Source organism: Pan troglodytes, chromosome 3, assembly GCF_028858775.2.
Source record: "Pan troglodytes isolate AG18354 chromosome 3, NHGRI_mPanTro3-v2.0_pri, whole genome shotgun sequence".
In the NCBI taxonomy this organism is placed as follows: domain Eukaryota; kingdom Metazoa; phylum Chordata; class Mammalia; order Primates; family Hominidae; genus Pan; species Pan troglodytes.
Genome location: NC_072401.2, coordinates 25818396 through 25841412, shown reverse-complemented (window position 1 = coordinate 25841412; position 23017 = coordinate 25818396). Strand labels below are relative to the sequence as shown.

At 39.2% G+C, this 23017-nt stretch overlaps 1 protein-coding gene across 3 annotated transcripts in view; it reads right to left on the bottom strand.

Moving 5' to 3' along the window:
• Positions 1-5888: 5888 nt before the first annotated feature.
• ZCCHC4 (zinc finger CCHC-type containing 4) overlaps positions 5889-23017 on the bottom strand; it is a 57011-nt gene continuing 39882 nt past the window's right edge. For 2 of the 3 annotated variants that reach the window (XM_517131.6, XM_016951419.3), the window contains 5 exons: positions 13982-14103; positions 13659-13734; positions 11440-11491; positions 10779-10923; positions 5889-6911 (listed from right to left, as the gene is read on the bottom strand). In XM_517131.6, the coding sequence (XP_517131.2) occupies positions 6776-6911; positions 10779-10923; positions 11440-11491; positions 13659-13734; positions 13982-14103 (531 nt within the window). In that variant the 3' untranslated portion in view covers positions 5889-6775. The remainder of the gene's footprint in view (positions 6912-10778; positions 10924-11439; positions 11492-13658; positions 13735-13981; positions 14104-23017) is intronic. The other variant, XM_063809439.1, reaches the window with a different exon arrangement.

The following is a 23017-nucleotide window of genomic DNA, read 5'->3' as shown; positions in this document are numbered from 1 at the left end:
ATCAGAACTCATCTGATGTTGCTTTATGTAGGACATATTTAAATGAGTCAACCTGTTGACAGTTCCCACAGCTATGACCTCCCTAAGAGAATGTGACAGTACCATCCTAGGGTTCTTAAACTTAAAACCTATGGTAGAAAGCCATCTACTTTTTACTACCTTTCACTTGTTCAAAGAAGAAAGAGACGGCAGGTCCTTTAACTTTCAACAGGCCCCATCTTCTTGACCTCTGTCTGGATCTAGCCCCTGGGAAGTAGATGACGGAGGGAGACTAATTCATTCAGCATCAAGTAACTATTTTGTGCCAAGTACTGTTCTTAATCCTTGACTTTATACCTACCCTGCTTCCTGTCACGGGCTTTGCAACCCTTGCCTTTGCCACAAACAACTTACCAAGTGCCCCCCAACTCTTCCAGAATCAACATTTCTAAGGTAAAAATGCATTTGCCTTTGTTTTTCACAAAATGCATTTTCAGGTGTTAGTGTTTTGGGGCAGTTATAATGGATCACCTGGTGGGGGTCTAGTATCTATGCACGTTAACATTCTTACGGAAATTGAATGTCCATTTTCCTGTAACTTACCTGAATACAAACACCCATACAGCACGTGAAAATCACTGTTCCCAGAGGCATAAACACCGTACTGCAAAGGACAGAGTATAACCACCTGCACATTAAGTCTTCACAGAATATAAATTTTCTAAGCCTTACAGCAAAGGAAACAGCATAGGTGTGGAGTTCCAGATGTGGGCAGGAAACAGCAGAGTTTTATGCTGCTATAGACCAGGGGTGTCCAATCTTTTGTTTTCCCACATTAGAATCGTCTTGGGCTACACATTAAATACATTAATAGTAATGACAGCTGATGAGCTAAAAAAAAAATCACACAAAAAATCTCACAATGTTTTAAGAAAGTTTATGAATTTGTGTTGGGCTGCATTCAAAGCCCTCCTGGGCCACAGGCTGCGAGTTAGACAAGCTTGCTATAGACCCTCATGTGTGTTGGTAGGCAGTAGGGGGCAGGAATTGTTCTTGGAAATGATCCAAAGTAGCCGTAAGACAAGAAATATTAACACATCGTGTTTCCAGCCTTTTCTTTTTCCCACTGCCCCATAAAGATTTTAGCTTTACCTACTCCGTTTTTTGCCTCCCCCATCCTTAGGAAAATACTGCAGAATAAAGAGAAAAAGGGAAGAAGGCTCAGGGATCGGCTATCAGTGCTTTTTAAGGAGGCAAGGGCAGGAGAAATAAATATTTACTTAAGCATGTTCATTATAAGGTTATTTACAAAAGTGAAAAAATGCAAACAACCTAGATGTCCCATCATAGATTTTTAAAAAATATATCTATCCTGAAGAATATTATGCAGACATAAATCGATGTTCACAATATACTTATGAAAAAGCATGGGCCATAAAACAGTATGTACTTAAAATTCCATTTTCTTGAGGGAAATTTTTGCATGTGTCTGTAAGCCTATTTATGCAAGAACCTATCTTTGGAACAGCAGACAGGGAAGTTATAATAGTGATTATCTCTGGGTGGTAGGGTTAGAGATGCTTTTATTTTTCCTTGATTTACCTGGCTCATGTATTAACTGTACAGTTAACAGGCAGCAACCTTTGTTTTCCTCTGGTTTTTTTGTTTGTTTGAGACAGTCTCGCTCTTGTAGCCCAGGCTGGAGTGCAATGGCGTGATCTCGGCTCACTGCAACCTCTGCCTCCCGGGTTCAAGTGATTATCCTGCCCCGAGTAGCTAACTGGGATTACAGGCACCCGCCACCATCCCCGGCTTTGTATTTTTAGAAGAAACGGGGTTTCACCATGTTGGCCAGGCTGGGCTCGAACTCCTGACCTCAGGTGATCCACACCCTTCACACCCACCCCCCACCCTTGGCCTCCCAAAGTGCTGGGATTACAGGTGTGAGCCACCGCACCTGGCCTGTCTTCTTTAAGCATGTGGAATGTTTGGGCTGACTTCCTCTAGTGTTCTTCCACTCCTCCTCTCCACACTTGCAGATGAAGAAACTGACCCATCTCTTCAGGCCTACCATCTTAGAGATTACCGGCTGTTTCACCTCTTCTAGTATCCAGTGGTATCAAGCAGTTAAACCAGGGATCTTGTAACTAACTGTTCCGCCAAAGACAATTGGGATAAAACTCAGCCTCTCAGGGCTCTGAGATCTTGTTGCTCAATGTTGGTGCTATTATAGCCTCATCTTGCTGAGTTAACATTTATACTAAATTGCCTGAAATCAAATAGCAGAGATCTTACCTTTACTTTATTGCAATGACCTTCTTAGTTGACCCTTAATTTCAACCCAGGTCCTCATGGTCCAACTAAAATCACATCAAATAAGTAAAGCTGGATTTTCCTTTAGATTTTGTGGAAGCTGTTCTACCTAGAGAGCTCGAAGTGTATCTGCTTCTTACATAGTATAGTTAGGGTGTGAGGCATAAAGCGGTATATTAAATGGCATTTCCATTCACTCAGTTGGTATTTATGAGCACCTACTACCTAGATGGTGAAGAAATGTGTTAGCCTGGCTGCCTGCTTCCCATTAACTGAGGTCACAGGTGATGCGGCTGGTAATCTCTATCACCGTAGAAAAGGCACGTGCCTAGTAAGCAAACACAATGATGTCCACAGGCACTGCCATCAACGAGCTTCTAATCTGTACAGGGCTAAACAAGTATATAAAGTCATTCTTATACAGGGCATGATTTAAGTACCATAAAAGAAGTATAAAAACAACACACAAACACTGACATTTTTATTTCTCTGGCAACAGATGTACTCCTCCAGTGGAGAGACCAACAGGGACATTGTGAAGGCAGTGGCAGCTGACCAGGACCCTTTGTAGGTTGTGATTTTATATTTCAAGATTAGTCAAACTTCTCCCAGATGCCTAGTATTTTGCAGATTACTTTGAAGGGGTCTTGCAGATAAAGCTGAGAGAAGAGAGAAAGAGATCCCCCCGTATTGTTCTATATTGTTTTATGCTCAGTACCTGTTTTAAGAAGAAACAAGGAAGCAAAACCAAAGGCAGGCAGCCAGGTGCCAGGCACTAGACCCAAAACCAGGCCTGGGCCTGCCTGACCTTAGCCTGATAGTTAAAATTCAACCCATGACCTAGCAACCGATGTTATCCGTAGATTCCAGACATTGTATGGACGGACATGTAAAACTTCTCGTTCCATTGTTTCACTCTGATTACCGGTGCATGCAGCCCCTGTCACATACCCCGTAGATTGCTCAATCGATCACGGCCCTGTCATGTAAAATCTTTAGTTTTGTGAGCCCTTAAACGGGACAGAAATTGTGCACTCAACAAACTCGGATTTTAAGACACTAGACTGCCGATGCTTCCAACTGATTAAAAGCTACTTCCTTCACTATCTTGGTGTCTGTGGGGTTTTGTCCACGGCTCATCCTGCTACAAGGCTACTAATCTTCACGCAGCACATCCCCACATTTAAAATTTCAGTGTTAGGGTGGTCCTCATATTGACTCTAAGTGCCTCCTAATACAAATCTGTTTCCCTTTTCAGTCCCTAGAAGAAACATAATAGAGTGGGTCCAGTCCGTATTTCAGGCATGCCTACCACTTCAAAGCCTCTAGAAAATTCCATGCTTACATCAAATTTTTATTGAGCACCAAAAAGGCACAAGATACACGAGAGCAGACGAAATGGGTGCTGACATTAAGAGACCTAAATCTTTGAGGGAAATAAAATCAGTAAAAATAATCACAGAATAATATGTGAAAGGCCTTAAATGTGGCATCAAACACCAAGGGGCCAAAGAAGGTTTCAGTATCAGGGACTCGTGGAAGATTCCCAAAAGAGAACGGAGTGGCCACATGGAGGGACATATTCCAAGCAGAAAGAACAGTATCGGACGAAAAGAATGGGGCATATGGAGTGATAAACTAGTCTAGGTACTGGACTAATTAGGAAAAAACATGAAATCCAGCCTACAAAAAGACTTTGTTTCTCATTAAATTTCATAATATAAGAATGAAATTTAGCTCTATTTATTTAAAATGTCCTTTTAAAAAGCTTAGAAAATGTTATCTGTCAAATTTCAGGGATTTTCTTCTATTGCTATTTTGAGAAGGTATCTTAATGTTAAGATGTTCAGATTTCTATTAAGAACAAATGACCTCATCCCGCTTCACATTCTACCTCCCAGAGACACATTTTTACAGGCTACCAATTAGTTTATTCTCTGAAAAAGGAATAGAGATTAAGTCCTTAAAATTAGTATTAATTGAATGTAAGTGTAAAATCACCAAATTTCCTATTTTTAACTTTCTAAGACAGTAATAAAGTTTTAAAGTACATTATTCCTGGCTGGGTGTGGTGGCTCACGTCTGTAATCCCAGCACTTTGGGAAGCTGAGGCGGGCAGATCACCTGAGATGAGGAGTTCGAGACTCGCCTGGCCAACGTGGCGAAACCCAGTCTCTACAAAAATACAAAAATTAGCCGGGTGTGGTGGCACACACCCATAATCCCAGCTACTCGGGAGGCTGAGGCACGAGAATCGCTTGAACCCAGGAGGCAGAGGTTGCGGTGAGCGGAGATCCCGCCACTGCATTCCAGCCTGTCCAACAGAGCAAGACTCTGTCTCAAAATAAATAAGTACATTATTCCTGATTATAACTATTTCCTCAATTCTAAGATTTTTTTTTTTTTGCATTTCAGTATTTCTGAAATCAGATAATCTAAAAATTAATTAATGAAGTATTATTTCTCTTCTCCCCCTGAAAAGCTATGATAAAATCAATGGTGTATTTTATAATTGATGGTATCTTAAAATTAAGGCAATATAGTGATGAGAACAACTGTTGGCCTTCAGAACTCAATTTTTCAGTAGTCATAGTCCCTCAGGTGTCTTAGTTTCAGAGGAGATTTCAATAGATTTTATCATGGAATGGTGAACACCATAAAGTCAGGCAATGTCCCTATCCTTGCTTGAATCAGAGAGGGGAACTCTCACAACGGTTTTACAAACTTCATATCTCACCCAGTCACCTCCAAATGTGCCCCTCCTATCATAGCCCTCCATGTAACAAAGGGGAGAAGAGCTTTCTGATGCTTATGAAGTCCAGGGGTATAACTCATCTTTTGATGTCAACTGATGTACACCACTGCCACACTGATCTGGGCCACACTTGAGCATTCTACACCAGGAATCAGTCCTAACTTACCTGGAATTTAAATACCAGATAGAGTGCAGTTCCTCCACCCTTACTTACAGGGCTCTACCTAACCCCAAACAAAGATGCCTTCAAATCTGCTCTACAGCAGTTGTTTGGAAACAAGAGAAAAGTCATTATGCAAATATAAGTCATTCAAAACAATTGAGTCTTAAGGAGACAATAACTAGCAGAGAAATGGGGAGATGAACTGTTTGTTCTGGGAGTTCAAATTACTGCCTTCAATGCTTTGTTATCAGGCCAAAAGATAATTACCATTAGACCCAGTAACAATCTTCATTGTTAACCTAACACACCAATGACAGAGGAGAACTGAGAGCCAAGCACTTGGGTCTCATTTAATTTAATCACAAAACAAACCTCAGGTATAGCTGTTATTCTCCCCATTATAATAATGATAATAATGAAGAAACCGGGGCTTTTAGAGAGTGACCTGGCCAAGATCATACAGCCAGGAAATATTAAGGGTAGGAATAAGGAGTTTAGTTTGGGCGTTTAATTACCAAACTATCCTGGCTTCTGCTACGAACTACTTTTACAAAGACAGAATCTTACTGCATAGGTTAAAAGACACTGGAATGACAGAGCAAGTCGTAGTTCTAAACATCTCACTCATTCAACAAGCATTTAAGTGATTCTAGACCGTCAGAGGACAACTGCAAAAAGTACTTGGAGAATAAATATTTAATAATAATGTAATTATAATTACAATCTGTATATCTAAACGGTGCCTTTGTAAAAACCCTTTCCATCATCTTCAAATTCAGTCTAAAAATAATTGTACGCTATACTTTTCTTTTCAAGTGGGGTTTAAACTATTGTTTCATATTTAACATAAAATATTTTCCTATTTAAATTAACATACTTTTATGTTCACGGTAAACAAACTGCATAGGTTTTCACTTTCATTTTCTTCTGACATCTTCTGCAAAAGAATGCTGTCTGCCCATTTTTTGGATAAAAAGGCTAGAATAATGTGACCGGAGCTGGGTGAGGTGGCTCATGCCTGTAATCCCAGCACTTTGGGAGGCCAAGGCAGGCAAATCACTTGAGGCCAGGAGTTCGAGACCAGCCTGGCCAACATGGTGAAACCCCGTCTCTACTAAAAATACAAAAATTAGCCAGTCGTGGTGGCATGTGCCTATAATTCCAGCTACTCAGGAGGCTAAGGCAGGAGAACTGCTTGAACCCGGGAGGCAGAGGTTGCAGTGAGCTGAGGCTGTGCCATTGCACTCTAGCCTGGGAGACAGAGCAAGACTCCGTCTCAAAAAAAATAAAAAAATAAAAATAGAACAATGTGACTGGGAGAGACTTAAAGTGAGGAAAAATGAATGCTGAAAGAACTAGTAAACCGGCTGAAGATGGAACAACTCCCCAAGTCTCCAGAGAGGCAGATAAGGGACTGTAAGCCAGCAAACGCCACCTGCCTGTTATCTAGTTCAGAAAGGTGCACACCTCGGGAAGCAGCTGAATTTAAGTCCAGTGTGGCACTTTCAGAAAATGGCATCAAAGGTTGGACCATAAATCTTTCTTATTCTCCAGTCACTGGACATTTAAGAGCCAAGATATTGATGGGCTCTTTCCCTCCTTTTCTTTCTCCTTGTAGCAGATGTATGATTCATGGATTGTCCTTTCGTGGTCTCCATTTTCATCTTATTACTTTTTCTTTGCTTCTGCTTTCTGACAGCTCTGGAAAACAAGGTGCTAAATTATTTCACAGAATGAGCACAGTGAATTATGTAATTATGTTGAAGTTTAATTAACTAGCTAACCAAATAAGAAAATAGAAGAAGGGAAAGAATCTACTGTATTGCAAGCATAAATCCTCAGTCTCCTAACCATAACAACAAGGGAAGAGTCAGAGGCCTAACCAAGCAAAATGTTTGAGAAAAAAAAATTCTTTAAAAGATGGTTACTATGGATTTAGAACAAGCTGTCCGGGGCAAACACACCACAGAGGTAAATGCAAAGCTAGTGAGATTAGACTTTTTAAAAAAGTTTTTTGTACATCTGTATTGCTCAACTCAGCACTTCAATCTCCAAATCCTTGAATTCCGTTTTTTTTGGAGAGGAGCTGATACATGGGGCAGTCAGCAGAGACAGAAAAATGAAACAGCACAATGGAAAAAACCGAGAAGCCTTGAAAGGGCCTGTTTCCTAAGTCGTACAGATTTTCCTTTCCTCAGCGGATCTAAAAGTCCTGACAAGTGCCACGCAGGGTTATCAGCATTTTGTGGTCCTTATCTTGAAGATTAGCTTCAAAATAAACAAGCTGGAACTCACCCTCTGAAAACACTGAACCACACCAGACAAAACAGATTCTTTGTTTCTGGTGTTCTCCACACTAAGTTACAGGCGACCTGCAGCTGAGAAAATTACTGGCCCATCCATTCACTTCTCCAAGCTAGCAGAATCATGCCATGACACTCAACATATTGAGAACCAAGGAAGGGGCCAGAGCTACAACAATGCCAAACCAGGACTCCTCCCCTGATTACCCAGCAATATCAATTGTTAGGTTCACCTCTCATAAGCTTCTCCATAGGAAAAGCTTATTCTTGATCTTGTCAGGAATAAACCTGGGAAAAGAGCTTCATAAACAATGTATTCCCTAATGGGTTCAATTTATGCCTCACTTTTTGTTTACTCAGCATATGTTACCTGCTGAGAATACAAAAATGAATGGGCATCATCTTTGACTTCAAGGAGCTGGGAGACCGAGATAAGGGGGATTAGTCACCCCCTCTCTATCCCTACTTTTTTAGGTGAAAATGCTATGAAATCAATGAACACCCCATGAGGAACTTGCAGAACCAGCTTGATTCCAGGATCTGTGCTCTACTATATATTCTACTTTAAATTATTTATATATGCAAACTGCTAACCATATAATAATCACTCAATAAGTATTAGCTATTATTAGTTCCACATGACTATTACGCAGAATTTTGCTTGACAACTTTAAATTTTTTCATATTTAGATTTTGCACTATGGACTAGGGATACCTTATCAGTTCAAAACAGAACAGTCTACAGAAGGAGTAGGATTGAAAACTAAAACCAAAAAAGTCATCTTTACAGTATTATACTGATTCATGCATACTATATAAATCTATTTCCCCACTTTTTTAAAAGTAGGATAATTTCTTGATAAGTGATGATTTAGCAAACTTAATGAAATATAGTATAATCTCTAATGGCAAAGTCAATGAAGCCATGTGTGCCTGTACACAAAATTTAAGTTTCTCTTTGGCTCATCCACTTATAAGCAGGACTAAAAATGAATGAACTTTCACTAACGGTACGGTAAACAAAAACAGGAGGAAAATATTTGAAAATATTCATTTGTAATATGAATATACAAAACTTTCCAGAGATAAAGTTTTTTAATGATGATGAACTGACTATAAGTCAGTTTTATTTTGTCTTAAAATTAAATTGACCTAGTATTTGTCCTTTAAATTGTAGGTATTTATGTAACTGATAAAATGAGCTTTAACCACAAGAGGGAGCCAGCATCATTCCAGTTAGCAACTAAAGAAAAATTAACACCAAGGAAAAACAAATTAATATAAGACAGCTGTAAAAAGCATGAGCTGGAAAGACCTTTTATGTCACGTATGCTAAAAAGGCTGTTATTTTTCACTATTGTAAAGAAAAAAATAATTTTGCTTTGTCAATTTCATTATTTTTTTTTGAAAGCAGTAACTATTAACAGGAGTTTAAGTGTCTTCTCTGAGAAAAAAAGTAATATTATTTAAGAATTATCAGGCATCCACATCTCACAGGATTTGCTCTTGGAATTAAACTTGATAAGATCTAGTCCTGAAAGATACTAGATGATTTCCCCTAATGAAATAGTATATTAGTGCCAAACAGACTAGCTGAGGCTATTTAGGAAGCAATGAAGGGCCTACAATAGAGTATCAAAATGCAAATTCAGTTTCCATGTAAGTTCACAGAATTAAAGGCTGAGCATGTTACTGACTACCACCCAGAATCACACTGACAATGGTACAGCAATCCCAGACTAATATGATTATGAAGTTGTATTCAATTTTTGAAGGTTTATTCTAAGGAAAATATTTTATAAGATTCTTCAGGCTGGGCGCGGTGGTTCACGCCCGTAATCCCAGCACTTTGGGAGGCCGAGGCGGGCGGATCACGAGGTCAGGAGATCAAGACCATCCTGGCTAACACGGTGAAACCCCGTCTCTACTAAAAAATACAAAAAATAAGCCGGGCATGGTGGCGGGCGCCTGTAGTCCCAGCTACTAGGGAGGCTGAGGCAGGAGAACGGCATGAACCCGGGAGGCGGAGCTTACAGTGAGCCGAGATCACGCCACTGCACTCCAGCCTGGGCGACAGAGCGAGACTCCGTCTTAAAAAAAAAAAAAAAAAAGATTCTTCAATAAGCTTCTTTAAGTTTTTAAAACTCTACTTTATCCTGGATTACTCAGTGGAAATAATTATTTAAAGTAGAGTAAATGTAGGAACGAGGCAGTTGTAATAGCAGCCAGAATTCAAGTGGCTAGACCACAATGGAAAAAAAAATTTTCACTGACCACAAATAAATAAAACAAACGGGAAAGAATTCTAATATTATCATAAATAATTATTAAGCTATCAGATACTTCTAATACTAATCATTTTTTTAAAATTACAAGTCATAGTCATATGGTAGCCCAATCTGAATTTTCATATAATTTCATATAATGTCATATAATTTCATATAATGTCAAATTTAGCTATCTGGTAATCTCCAATTAATAACTGTGTAACATTAGTTTTCTTAGCAATAAAGGAAGAGGACTTAATCACTATCATCCCTTTTAGTTAGGAAAAAAGTATAATCATTCAAATTAGCTTGGTTAAAATAGCAATGTTTTTCTCTTTTTGTTTTGTTTTGGGGATAACTATTCCAGAAGCAGTGCCTCTTCTAAATAAGCTATTGTCATTGGTATCCCCATACTCTGAGTTGTAATCCATAGCTCCAATCAAATATTGGTGAGAGATGTGAAAATAATCACAGGAAAAAAAGTAATAAAAATTTCAAATATTTAAGCATTAAGCATGTCTAAATATTTTTCTTAAAATTTGATACAAAGAAATAGCTTTCTCACAATTTTCCTACTGTGGAATTAGTTGCTATTCAATCTGAAATGCCTTCTCCAGCCTTTCCTGCCATCATGTGTCTATATCTGATCTGTCCCTCAAAGCCTGACGTAAATATCATGTCCTTCAATAAAGCATGAACTGTCACCCCCTATAACTTTACACATGAGACGTAAAGCCAAGGAGAGGTAAAATTAACCACTTTCTACCTCATATTTTGGTTATTTTCATCTCTAAGCTGTAGAACTGTAAGCTCTTTGAAAGCAAGCTCTTTGAATCATCTTCCTCTCCTCCCTCCATCCATCTATGCAGCCAGTACTTAATAGTGAAAGTGACAATTAACTTGGCACTTCAAGATCCTCTGAATGTTCCATGCTTTTGTGGATTATCCTGTATAAAACACAGATGGAATACATTTTTCTAGTAAAGTATTCGACTGACTTGTTAGCTCTCTTAGATGTAGCAATGTTAGGACAAGTACTGCGTTTATGATCCAATTCACCACAAATAAAGCAGCCATCTTTGGGGCCCTCGCAAGAATGATCTGGAACAGCACAGTGATTGCAAATGCTACAGTGGATCCAGGCTGTAAAATAAAAATTAAGTTTTAAAAGAAGTTCATGTAACGTAATTTTTCATCTTATTAACTTTTAAGGTAGGATATACGAACAGTGTTTACTTGAAGTATTGTGGCCAGTTTGTACAGCTAGTTTTAGTTTGGCTAAAGAGACCAGGGAGAAGAGGTTGGAATTCCACATAAACTAGCTAACTTCTTTCTGTTACATGCAACAAATTCAGCCCTTCTCCAATGAGTTATGAGCTGACAGCTACTGTCACAATGGAGGCTGGCTGAGTGACACAATGCCTTATTAAAATAAGTCAAACCAAACGCCACACTGAAACAGGTTAGCAATCATCTCTCATGCAAGGCGGAACAAGGCAGAACATACATGCTGATAACTATAAAATTAAAAAGCAAATAAATTACAAGTCTCTACACTGATTATTTTTTTGTTTATAAATCCAATGAAAAATATATTTAGATGGAGAAAAACTCTAAAATGTGTTCATAGGATCTCAAACACTAAGTCTCAATACTTACAAGGCTTTACACACTTTTTACAGAGAAAGCAATGGTTCCATTTCCTGCCATCCTACCAAAAAAAAAAAACAATTTTTAAATTATAATTAATTTGTTATTAAAAATCAAGTTCTACAATTAAAAATTAAAATGTCTTATTAAAATCTGTGTAAATTATTCACTCTTTATTTCTGCCTTTTCTGGGCTTCACAATTAGATACTTTGATTTTAATTTATGCATTTCTCCACTCAACTCAAATGCCTCCTTGATGGGCCTCAATTTCCTTAACTGTAAAACTAGGAGATTTATCTAAATGATCTTGAAAATCCACTCCAGTTCAAGCAACCCAATCTGCACAAAGAAGGACTCAAATGAAAATTTCAAGAGAATTAATGATTCATAATTTTGTGTGTCTATACTGCATAATCCTTAATGAAATTCATATTTGAGAACTTTACATAATTTAGAAAGATAGATTACAGGTTACTGTTTGATTAATTTTAAAACTATGAAATAAAAATATCTAGAAAAGTGCATAAAATATATCCAATTTAATGAGTATTGTAAAGCAAACACGGATAAAACCCACCAGGTCAAGAAAAAATACCACCAGCCCTCTGGAAACTGCCCCATGCCCCTACTAAGTCACAGCATCCCTCCCTTCCCCTCCAAATAACACCTCTTTAGTTTGTGTGATTGCCATTTCCTAGCTCTTGCTTCCTTTTACCACCTTTGTGTGCATCTCTAAATAATAAGTCCATTTTCCTCAACTTTAAACTATACAGTCTGGGCATAATTGTTTTAAAATGAAGAATACACATCATGTCTCAACTAATAAAAACTAAATATAAACAATCAGATGTATTAACATTGTTAAAAACAAGTATAACCAGTAATACCATTATATAATCATGAAAAATGTACTTTCTTTTCTAATGTTTATATAAATGTAGCCTCTTCTTTGGAGAATAATTTGTGTTTATGAGCCAAACTAAACTTCACAGGCCCTTTCTGACCAGATTTAGTTAAAATAAACAAAACAACTTAAGGGTCACCTGCCTTCCTAAAAAATTTGGTGGTTTATTTATAATTGCCAAAACTTGGAAACAACCAAGATGTCCTTTAGTAGGTGAATGAGTAAACAAGTTGTGGTGCATCAAAGGAATATCATTCAGAGCTAACATAAAATGAGCTATCAAACCATGAAAAGACATGAAGGAACCTTTAATGCCTGTTACTAAGTGAAAGAAGCCAATCTGAAAGGCTATATACTATATGATTCCAACTGTGTGATATTCTGGAAAAGGAAAAACTATAGAGACAGTAAAAAGATAGTAGTAGCCAGAGATGCCCTTCAGGAAGAAGGATGAATAGGTGGAACACAAAATATTTTTAGTGAAAACAGTGAAACCACTCTGTATGACACTGTAATGGTGAAAACATGTCATTATACATTTTTCAAACCCATAGAATGTAAAACACCAAGAGTGAACCTAATGTCAACTATGGGCTCAGGGTGTTAACGATGTGTCAACGCAGGCCCATCAGTTGTAACAAATGCACCCCTCTGGTGGAAGATGCTGCTAGTTGGGGAGAATGTGCATGTGTCGGGGCAGGGGACATAGGGGGAATCTCTGTACCTTCTGCTCGATTTTGCTGTGAACCTAAAACTGCTTTAAAGAACCAAGTCTATTAAGAAAAAATAATACCTAAATACATAAATAAATAGGAGGATGTCCCTTTGCAGTCCTTCATCTGTAAAAAATCAAGGAGTAACTGCACCTAATAAGGCTGTTGTGAGGATTAAATGAGTTAATCCATGTAAAGCTCTTAGGAAAGTGTCTGGCATATTAAACGTGCACAGTATATGTTATTAATTATTTCATCAGAATGATGATGGTACCCAATACGTCAATGCCTTATTTGAAACACCATAATTTTGTCCTCAACATACACATAATTGAGCATTCATTTAATGCCTTATTTGAGACGCTGATAATTTTAGCAGTCACACAGTACCATTTGAAGATGAGTTCGTGATAATGAAGGCAGTTAAGTATTTTTAAAAGCCTGTTGTACTCTATAATTTAAAATATTGTATTATAGCATAATTAATAAATGATAATACATATTAATACAAATCCTATTAACAAAATAACACTGAAAAAGTAATAAAACTAGTAAACTAAAATAAAATGAATATATCTAAATAAAAATACATTCTATAAGAACACCATACCTTGGATGTGCAAGAATTACAGTGCTCACAGTGTTGATTCTCTAGAGAAACATACCGTTGACACAGAGAGCAAAATCTACAAAGTAAAGGACAGAGAAATCAGCTGCATACATTTATTGAGATTTACAGAGTAGATAAAACTTCACAAAGCACTCATTACAAAAACTGGGTGCAATCTGAATTCAATTAAGTATGAAATTATGGACCTAATTTAAAAGTAACAGAAGAATAACATGATTCAATACTGAAAGCATTTGACTGATGGATATATGTAACTTTATTTTCAGTGACTTGTGTACTTCAAAGTTCCACTGTGATCTTACCTGTACCCTTCTTCAGTAGGAAGGATTATTTTGTCTGGCGGAATGTTGGTGAAAATACGCACGGGAGACTGTTTTCGACCTGTCTTTCCGTGTTTATAAAGTGCATGATTATCATAATCTACCTAGAAAGTTAAAAATTAGAGCAGAAAGAAAATTTACTCAAATTAGTCAACATTAAGATTCTTTAACCAATAAATGAACAAACTGATGCCAATATATGAGTTAAAAGTATTTGTCATCCCAAGTGTCAGGTTCCAGTCCAAGCTGAGGACTGAGGGGAGTGGGTGGACCAGTGGTGGGTAGCTGGAATAACACTCAAGGATCATAGACAGTTTCAACATGGCTTTTACTCTCTCTCTGGGCATGAGCAAGACTGGGCGCAAGCTGTGGGTGCAAGCCCACATGGGTGCAGGCCATATGTACAGCGTTAGCAGGTAATTATACCTTTTACAGACAACAATGGCTCCAGGCCAAGCATGAGCTCATGTGGGTGATCACCTAATGAGCCTCACATGGCATGGTTACATAACGTGTGGAGTTGTACGACTGTGCTCCAAACCTGCTAAGTCACGCTGTGCCAGAAAGCCACCTCGGCCTACTCCTGACTAAAGCGCAGCCATCTCTCTTACACTCCACCTCCTTGGCCAAGGGTGTCCTCTGGGCAGGGACACGTGCCCCATAGGGTGGAGCCCTGAATTCATAACACACAACAACACAGAAAGCAACAGCTCCAGGTTATGGCAGGCAACCACCTCATGGTGACGTTACCCCAATGTTGCTTTATACATTAAGCCAGGTTTTTGTTCCCTACCTTTAAAGGCATTGGGACAGGCAACAACAGATTACCTTTTGTCCCCATACTTGGTTGGAGGAGGTCATCCTTCCTCCTATAGGGTCTTGCCACATGGCCTGGCCCCACAGGGGCTGGTGACCAACTAGTCACCTTGGTAACTTCTAGGTAGTTAACCACAAGGTTAACCCTTGATAGACCACCCAGGTATCAGTACAGATTACCATAGGGGTCACCTCCTTGGTGATCACCATCCACAATGCTCTAAGTTCAGCCCATTGGCTACTTTGCCCATGCCCGGTTTCAAACCATATGGTATCAGTACTAGGTTGGACTGCAACAGCAGTCTAGGCAGCAGTAGCACCTTGGCTAGACCCATCTGTGTATCATGCCCCCCCATCAGGAATGGGGGGATGCCCTTCCTTAAACAGCAATGGCTCAAGGTGTAGGGTTGCTTCAGGCACCATGGCCTTAGGCACCATGGCCTTATCTTGCATTAGGACTACAGGTCCCAAGACCTCTTGCAACTCTGCTGCTAAGGGACTTGTACTCAGCATACTCTGCTGCTCCAAGTAGGTGCCCCACTTTGCCAAAGTGGATGCCTGCACTGTCCCAGTTTGGGGGATTGTTATCCATGAACACATCCATCACACTATCAGACAAGTCATAGGCACAATGTCTGTAGCCTGTCCTGCCATGCTCTCATGAATCTGAAGGGCAGCATATGAGTTATGAACTGCTTCTTTATCAACGAACAACGGGGCTCAGCTCCCTTCCACAGCTGGGACCAAAAGCCCACGGGTGTTCTCAAGTGCTCTATGCACTGCTATTGGCCCCAGCCAAAACTATCTGTAGTCACAAGCACATGCAGCTCAAATGGGTGCCCCGGTCAACTACCTATAGGGCTTATGCCCGCTAAATGGCCCACTTGGCTGCAAGGAAGGCGGTCTCAGCCGCACCATCTTAATTCTAGGCAAGGGGAGTGTTGCCACTTCTAAATCTGCAAGAGAATCAGAGGTTAGCATAATATCATTAACAAGACCATGGCTAATGGTGCGGCTATGCAAAAAGCCCTGCGGCAACACTGTGAAAGTCCATTGTCATCCTCCCGTGAAGGCAAACTCTTCCTGGCTCTCTGGAAAAGAATGCATTAGCCAAGTCCACTATACAGTGATACTGTCCCAGTTCCATCAAGTGGTCCATCAAGTCCGTGACAGATGGCACAGCTGCCAAGTCATGTAAAATATCCAACCCCAGAATGTATCTGCGCTGGTGTCTACCAGCACCAGCACTTGCTGTACATTGGTGGGAGACCAGTGGATTGCTAATTTCACATGTGGCCTCCTCGGGAGGGAAACCTCGGCCAGTTCCCTCATCAAACAGAAAAGACTTTACAACCCCACCTGGCTGCAGCACATAGTCTTTAGGCTGGAGTGCCAGGGTGGGACCAGGTCGCGCAGAAACATTCTTCTCCTGCTTGGGTATTTTGTGGAATTGTTGCTCTGGAAACAACTGTCTCCACAAAGTTCACTGGGCTGCTTATCAATTTTCTCCTGGTCGACCCTGGCCAAAATCAAATCTATCCACATCTGTGAGCATGTCACTCATTGGGACCCCCTTTTCTCCCATTGGGGGCACCCCTGCAGGTGGGGCATCTTTCCCTTCTTCGTGGCACGGACCCCTTGATCCCGCCAACAGCCTCCTTGGTATCAGACCAGGTGGCGGTCTCTGGCCAAGACAACAGACCCAGGTCTGCATCCAGAGCAGCCTCTAATTCCTTTTCCAAGCTCTGTAGCCGGGCCTCCAGGTGCCCCGCCTGTGCCTGGAGGTCCCCATTCATGGCAGCTTCTAACTCTTTTTCTGAGCTGTGTAGCCAGGCCTCCAGGTGCCCCATCTGTACCTGGTGGGCCATTATCTGTACTGCATCCCTCAGGGACTGGGTGTGTACTTCTCGTAGCACAGTCAAAAATGCCCATCCAACTGTGCTGGCAAAAGCTCATTCCTTCTCAGTGCTCTGCATTTCTAGCTGCTTCAGTACCTTCTCCATGCTTGTGGGGGACCCATTTACTGCTGCCCAGGTTTCCATTGGAGCCCATCCAAGCAGCACAGCTGATACTGGGCACCACAACCCATGTTGTGGCCACATGGCTGACCCAGAATCACCAGGGAATGAAGGCTCACTCTCCTCAGTATCCTGTTCGTGATGTCAATTGTCACACCAAGTGTCAGGTTTCAGCCCAAACAGAGGACCAAGGGGAGTGGGTAGACCAGTGGCGGGTAACTGGAAAAAGACTCGAGGAATTGTAGACAGTTTCAACATGGCTTTACTCTCTCTCTGGGTGCAAGTGAGCCCGGGCATGAGCCAACCTAGGCACAGGCCATATGTACAGCGTTAGCAGCGTAATTATACCTTTTACAGACAACAGTGGCTCCAAGCCAAGCACGAGCTCACGAGTGATCACCTAATGCACCTGCGGTGTGGTTACATAACGTGCAGAGTTGTGCACATGTGCTCCAAACCCGCTGAGTCATGCTGCGGCTGGAAAGCTGCCGTGGCCTACTCCTGACTAAAGCACAGCCATCTCTCTTAGATAGTATTTAACAAGAAATTCTTAAGAGCAAGAGTTTACTTATTAACCAACAGCTTCTGTAGCAGTAAAATTTCATTATTAAAGAGATTTGTTATGACAAATTCACATTGTCTAGTATTAAAGGAACAACTCTAATCTTTTATCTAATACAACAGACTTTACAAGAAAGTCTATTATGTATTCAAGAACTTAGCTTTTGGCATTAAAAAATTCAGCCTTTGAAGATGTGTGCTCATTTGGTCAGGGTTTCCCATTTTGTGTGTGAAATTTGCTCTGTATCATCTTACGTTTAAGAACAGGGTACCGATACTTAAAGTTGCTGTGAAGGTTAAATGAGATAATGTTTGTAAAACACTATTCAAGGCCTGGCATAAGGTAAAAAATGGAGATGAAGACACAGGTTCACAATTATTGTTGTTCTCCCCACAGTGACTATTTCAAACATGTACCTCTCTCCTCAAGGTCCTTAACTCAACTTTTAGTTTCAGCAGATTATCTTGAAAGCAAACCGAAGTGAACAAGCATGACTTCTATTAGCTTCTTACTTCAGTCTCCTCCTCCAACCTATTATCCACAAGCATTCTCAATTTGGTTTTAAGACTGCTATGAATCCACCTGGCCACTAAATCCACCTTTCTTTACATCAGTAGCTCTCAAAGTGTGGTGTCTGGATCAGCAATATCAGTGTCACCTGGGATCTCATTAGGACTGCAAATTCTCACCTCACCTAGGGCCTAATAAAACAGAAACTCGGGGAGTAGAGCCCAGCAATCTGTGTTTTCACAAGCCCTCCTGGCACATTAAAGTTTGAGAACCACTGCTTTAGATTATCCACGAGAATACCATGAGGTTTTTTATGAGGTCAGTACAGGTAAGCCTGACATTCAAATAAGTTATGTACTGAATTGTTTCTATAATAAACAAGAATACAAAAGAACTTACAACAAAACTGGCTTGTAAGCTAGCTATTTAAAAAGTGAATCACAAAAATGTAAGAAATTGAGGACAAGGGAAAGAGAGGCCTTTAAGGGAAGATTCCTAGGCTTGTTCTCCAGCCCTGTCTAGTTTAAGGCTAAGCTTCAGCAGTGGGAAAAACTAAGTACACTGTAGCACAGGATGAGGAGACCCAAGGGACACTGTGGAAAAGCCCCTAAGGGTTTCTGGCTGTCGGTATGGTGAGTTTGAAGTCCAGCATAACTGTGTAAAAGCTGGCACGGACTCACAGTTGGCCTATTTGGAAGTACAGTATCACGACAAGGAAACTTTCAGGTTAGATCACATTTGAAGCCCCGTGTTCAGTCACTACATTTCAGGAGAGACGTTGATAAAACTAGTTCATTTCTTTGAAAAATAATGGGAATGAACACAATTTATAGCTTAACAAATTGGGGATGTTTATCCAGAAAAGAGATGACTGGGAGGATCTGATAGCTATTCTATAACTGAAGGTGTGTCATATGGAATAGCAATTGGACTTATCCTTTATTGCTTCAGAGAACAGAACTAGGACCAATGGTTGGAAGTTAATGGGGAGCATATTTTATCTCCATATGAGAAAATTTTCTAACGATTAGAGCTATTAAATAAATTGCATTGCTTTCTAAGGCTGTAGTCCTCTGCTCACTGGAAGCATTCAAGTGAAGCTGGATGACGGCTGGTCATGAATTTAGTGGAGAGGATTATTATGTTGGGAAGTCAGCCTACGTTACCTGTTTCTTTCTAACTTTGAAAATTCTATGAATATGTTATCTATTAGAGGCTAGGATACAAAAATAGATTTTACTACAAAATCACCTTAAAATAGTACCATAAGTCATTTTCTTTTAAAATCATTTAAATTCATAATGTTTCCCCTAATGCACTCCTCTGCGTACTCAATAAATATACGGTACCTTATTAAACTCAACAAAGATATTTTGAGCATTTATGAGTGTCATAAGAAAAAAATTCTTCCCAAGAGATTCATATGAAGCTTTTCAAATGTTGGAGAATAATATTTTAGAAAGATTTCTAGTACATGGAATATTCTATGCAATATACTAGGTAGCAGATGGAAGAGAGGGAAAAAAAAGAACAATTTCTTTATGGTTACCCAAGGAGTCAGCGAATGTATGTGTCAGGAAGGTGGTTGATTGCTTGATTTTGCATAACCTAATTGAGATTATTATTATTTTTAAATGCGGGTTTGTTGTGCTAATTAACTATAAACATATGGTATGTAAAATGCATGCTGCTAGAGTAAATTAATGTACCTCTAACATATATCCATATTTCATAGCTTCAGCCACACAAATAAACCTCCTATGGAAGTGCTGTAAAGCAAACACAATTTTGCAAATTGCCTATCACTAGTAGTAGAGCTGATACACCATTTTCCCATCATTATCCCTGACACTTCACTCACAATGATGATGAGAGGCATTTTCAAATAGAACATTTCTCCCATGGAACTGATTTAATGTGATGAAGTACTGTATAGAAATGAGGGAAAGCACAAAATCTCTGCAATTCCCAATTTTTAATTTTATCTATACGCAAATGTCTTCTGTAACATGAGACTGAGACTAGTTAAATGGAGACCGAGACATCCATGTCAACATTTATTTTGTGTCTTCTATGTTCCAGGTATCAGGCCAGGAAAGAAAGATTAAATAAGACAGAGTACTTGCATTTCTGTAACTCCCTAAGGATTGTGTTCTATTGGATTTCAGCACACACAAAAAGTCCCCAGTACCTTCTTCTGCTCCAGCAACCAGCTTCTACCACAGCAGCAAAGTCTATCATAATACCCATATCCCATAAGCTCTCATTTGAAATTAACATGTGGACATCTTATACCCCTTTTTACTTCAAGCCCACTACATGTTTTATGTTTATTACAGATTAAATTTTAAGAATTTTGGTAGCCATCTTTTAATTTGCAATAATTTTCCAGAAATTGCTGCCAAAATATCTTCATTTCTGACTGTGAAACTAATCTTGAAAAACATAGTGTCCTAACAGGCTGATGTTTAAAAAGGATAGCTTTGACAAAAGCAAAGAGCTATATTTTTAACACCCCAAACAAGTGTCCCATATTAAGTACGTACAAGAGAGAGCAGAACGTCTCAGGTGGAAAGGAGGTGAGATCATCTAATTCAGACACAGAAAATTCAGGACATGAACACCACCACTCCCTGACCCCACCCCCATGGTGGACACCACTAATCACATTACTCTTTGCTACCAAGCCTGGTGTTCTCAACAAATTCTCCAGAAAATCACTAGCAATTTATCAGGCTTAGTACCAAAAGAGAAACTTATCTGCCATCTCTTTTCTGGTTCAATCATTTTATTTTATAGGTAAGGAAACAGAACCTGGAGAGATAAAGTGACTTCTCCTAAGATTAAGTGGTCTCTAAAAGGCAGTGCCAGGACTCAGACTTCTGACTCGAAATCAGAGTTTCTTTTCATCATCACATCCTTCCTTTCTAATCTGTTGTTAATAAAACTCTTGGTTTTCTAGGTCTTTGATGACTGTTTTATTCTGTATTCATCAAGTGCTTGATCACTGAAGAGTCTACACAATTTATGTTTTATGAAGATTTGCAGCATTTCTGCCTTCCTCTTACCTGGGAAGTATTTCCAAAGAAGGGATTTAGTGATTTGGGGTTTTTTACTGCATTGTGGTTTGGGGGCTTATAATCATCTCAGGTGATGTCCAAAAAAAAAAGGCCTAATCAAGGTCTATGGGAAAAGATCTGTGAAGGAGGAGAGGGGACTCAAAGTTTTCATTCAATGAAGGCTAATATGCAAGAAAAAAAAGTACCACAAAATGAAGTTAGGCCAGGCATGGTGGCTCACACCTGTAATCCCAGCACTTTGGGAGGCTGAGGTGAGAGGCTCGCTTCAGCCCAGGAGTTCGAGACCAGCCTGGGCAACATAGAGAGATCCCATCACTATTTAAAAAAAATTTTTTAATGAAGTTAAAGTAACAAAAGAAAAAGAGGAAAGCAAAATGCTCAGAAAGGAATAATAGGTCCAGAGAAATTTTCAAAAAATAGAAAAATTGTCCAAGAACGTAATCAAATAATGTTTATAAATACATGAGGAGATATGGCACAGTTTCTCCAACATAAGCATGTAATGGACAGTACTGTTCTTCCCTTTAGCAGGAATTAGGAAAAACAAATTTGCTTTTAGACTTTGTTCTCATTTTTTTTCCCAAAGGTTGGCTTTCTCTTTATTGAGAAGACTGCTTTTTAGCCTGTCAGACACATATGACCTAATCAGAACCTTTCTTCATCAATACACTGAAGTGCATAATTATTGTCCACACTTGGACCTTGCAACTATTTCTCAAAACTGTAACCCTAATATTTCCAAAAGTTCTTTCCTAGTAACGCAGACTGCCTAACAAGTGACAGCTGGTTACTCCAAAATTGCCTCTCTCATCTGCTGTATTCTGGATCTGTCTTCTTTTGTCCTCTCACCATTTCAAACTCTTGCCCATAGTGAAAAAAAAAAAAAAACTCCTCTCTAAATATGGATGTAACAGTTTTCTAAGGGCACGAATTATTAGGTTGGTGCAAAAGTAATTGCGGTTTTTGCCATTAAAAGGAATGAATGAATTAAAATGAATGGCAAAAACTGCTATTACTTTTGCCCCAATTTATACAATTATGCAATTTTAATCTCTCAGATGTATCAAAAAAGGACCTGAGGGAGAGTTTTACCCCTACCTTGGGACTATCTGAATGATGACAATGACAGTGATGGTGATGACAATGCCGACAGCAAGAACCTAAACTTAATACTTGCTGTGTGTTAAGGACAGGGCTAAGCCTTTCCAGATATTATTTCATAAAATCCTTAAAACCTTAAAAGACAGATATATTGCCATATTCATTTAACAGGTAAGATAAGCTTCAGAGGGGTTAAGTAAGTGCCAGCACCAGGATTAAAACTCAGATCCTTTTTGACTCCAGGGTTCATGCTATTTCACTCAGTTATCCATTTGACATATACATGGCACCTACTGTGTGCCAAACATTGCACTAGATGACCATCCATTGCCAAAGGCGGAAGACGCTGCTGAAAACTAGAACCCGTTTACGTAGTTAACATCTTTAGAGTATGTCAGCTATCTCTGTATTGCAAATGTCAATACTAGAAGCATCCCTCAGACAAGAAACAGAAAACTTGATGCCCCAAAAACGAGTTAAATGAGCTTTGAGAAGACTTATGATATAAATTTTGCTCAAAGCAGAGCTCAAGAAGTCAAGTATAAAATGGCTTGTGCTACACACTTTTAGAACAAAACCTGTTAATGCTACTTAACAGCCATAAAAAAGTCCATTATATTTGATAAAGTAATCTCAGTTTTGGAAATCTATTTTAAGCAAGTTATATAAAACATGAAAAAATTATATGCATAAAAGGTGTTTACAGCAGTGTTATTTATATTACCTTAAAAGGTAAAAACAACCTATAGTCCAAAAAGAAGGGAATAGCCTGTAAATGAAATAATTTATTTATTAAAGCATAAAGATTGTGTAGCTATGTTTAAAAATGTATACTTATAATGAAGAAAGCAGAATTCAAAATTGTCTTCTATGATTACAAACCTGTAAAAACTACTCTTAAAAAAAGATTAAAAGTGAACACTGAAAGTAC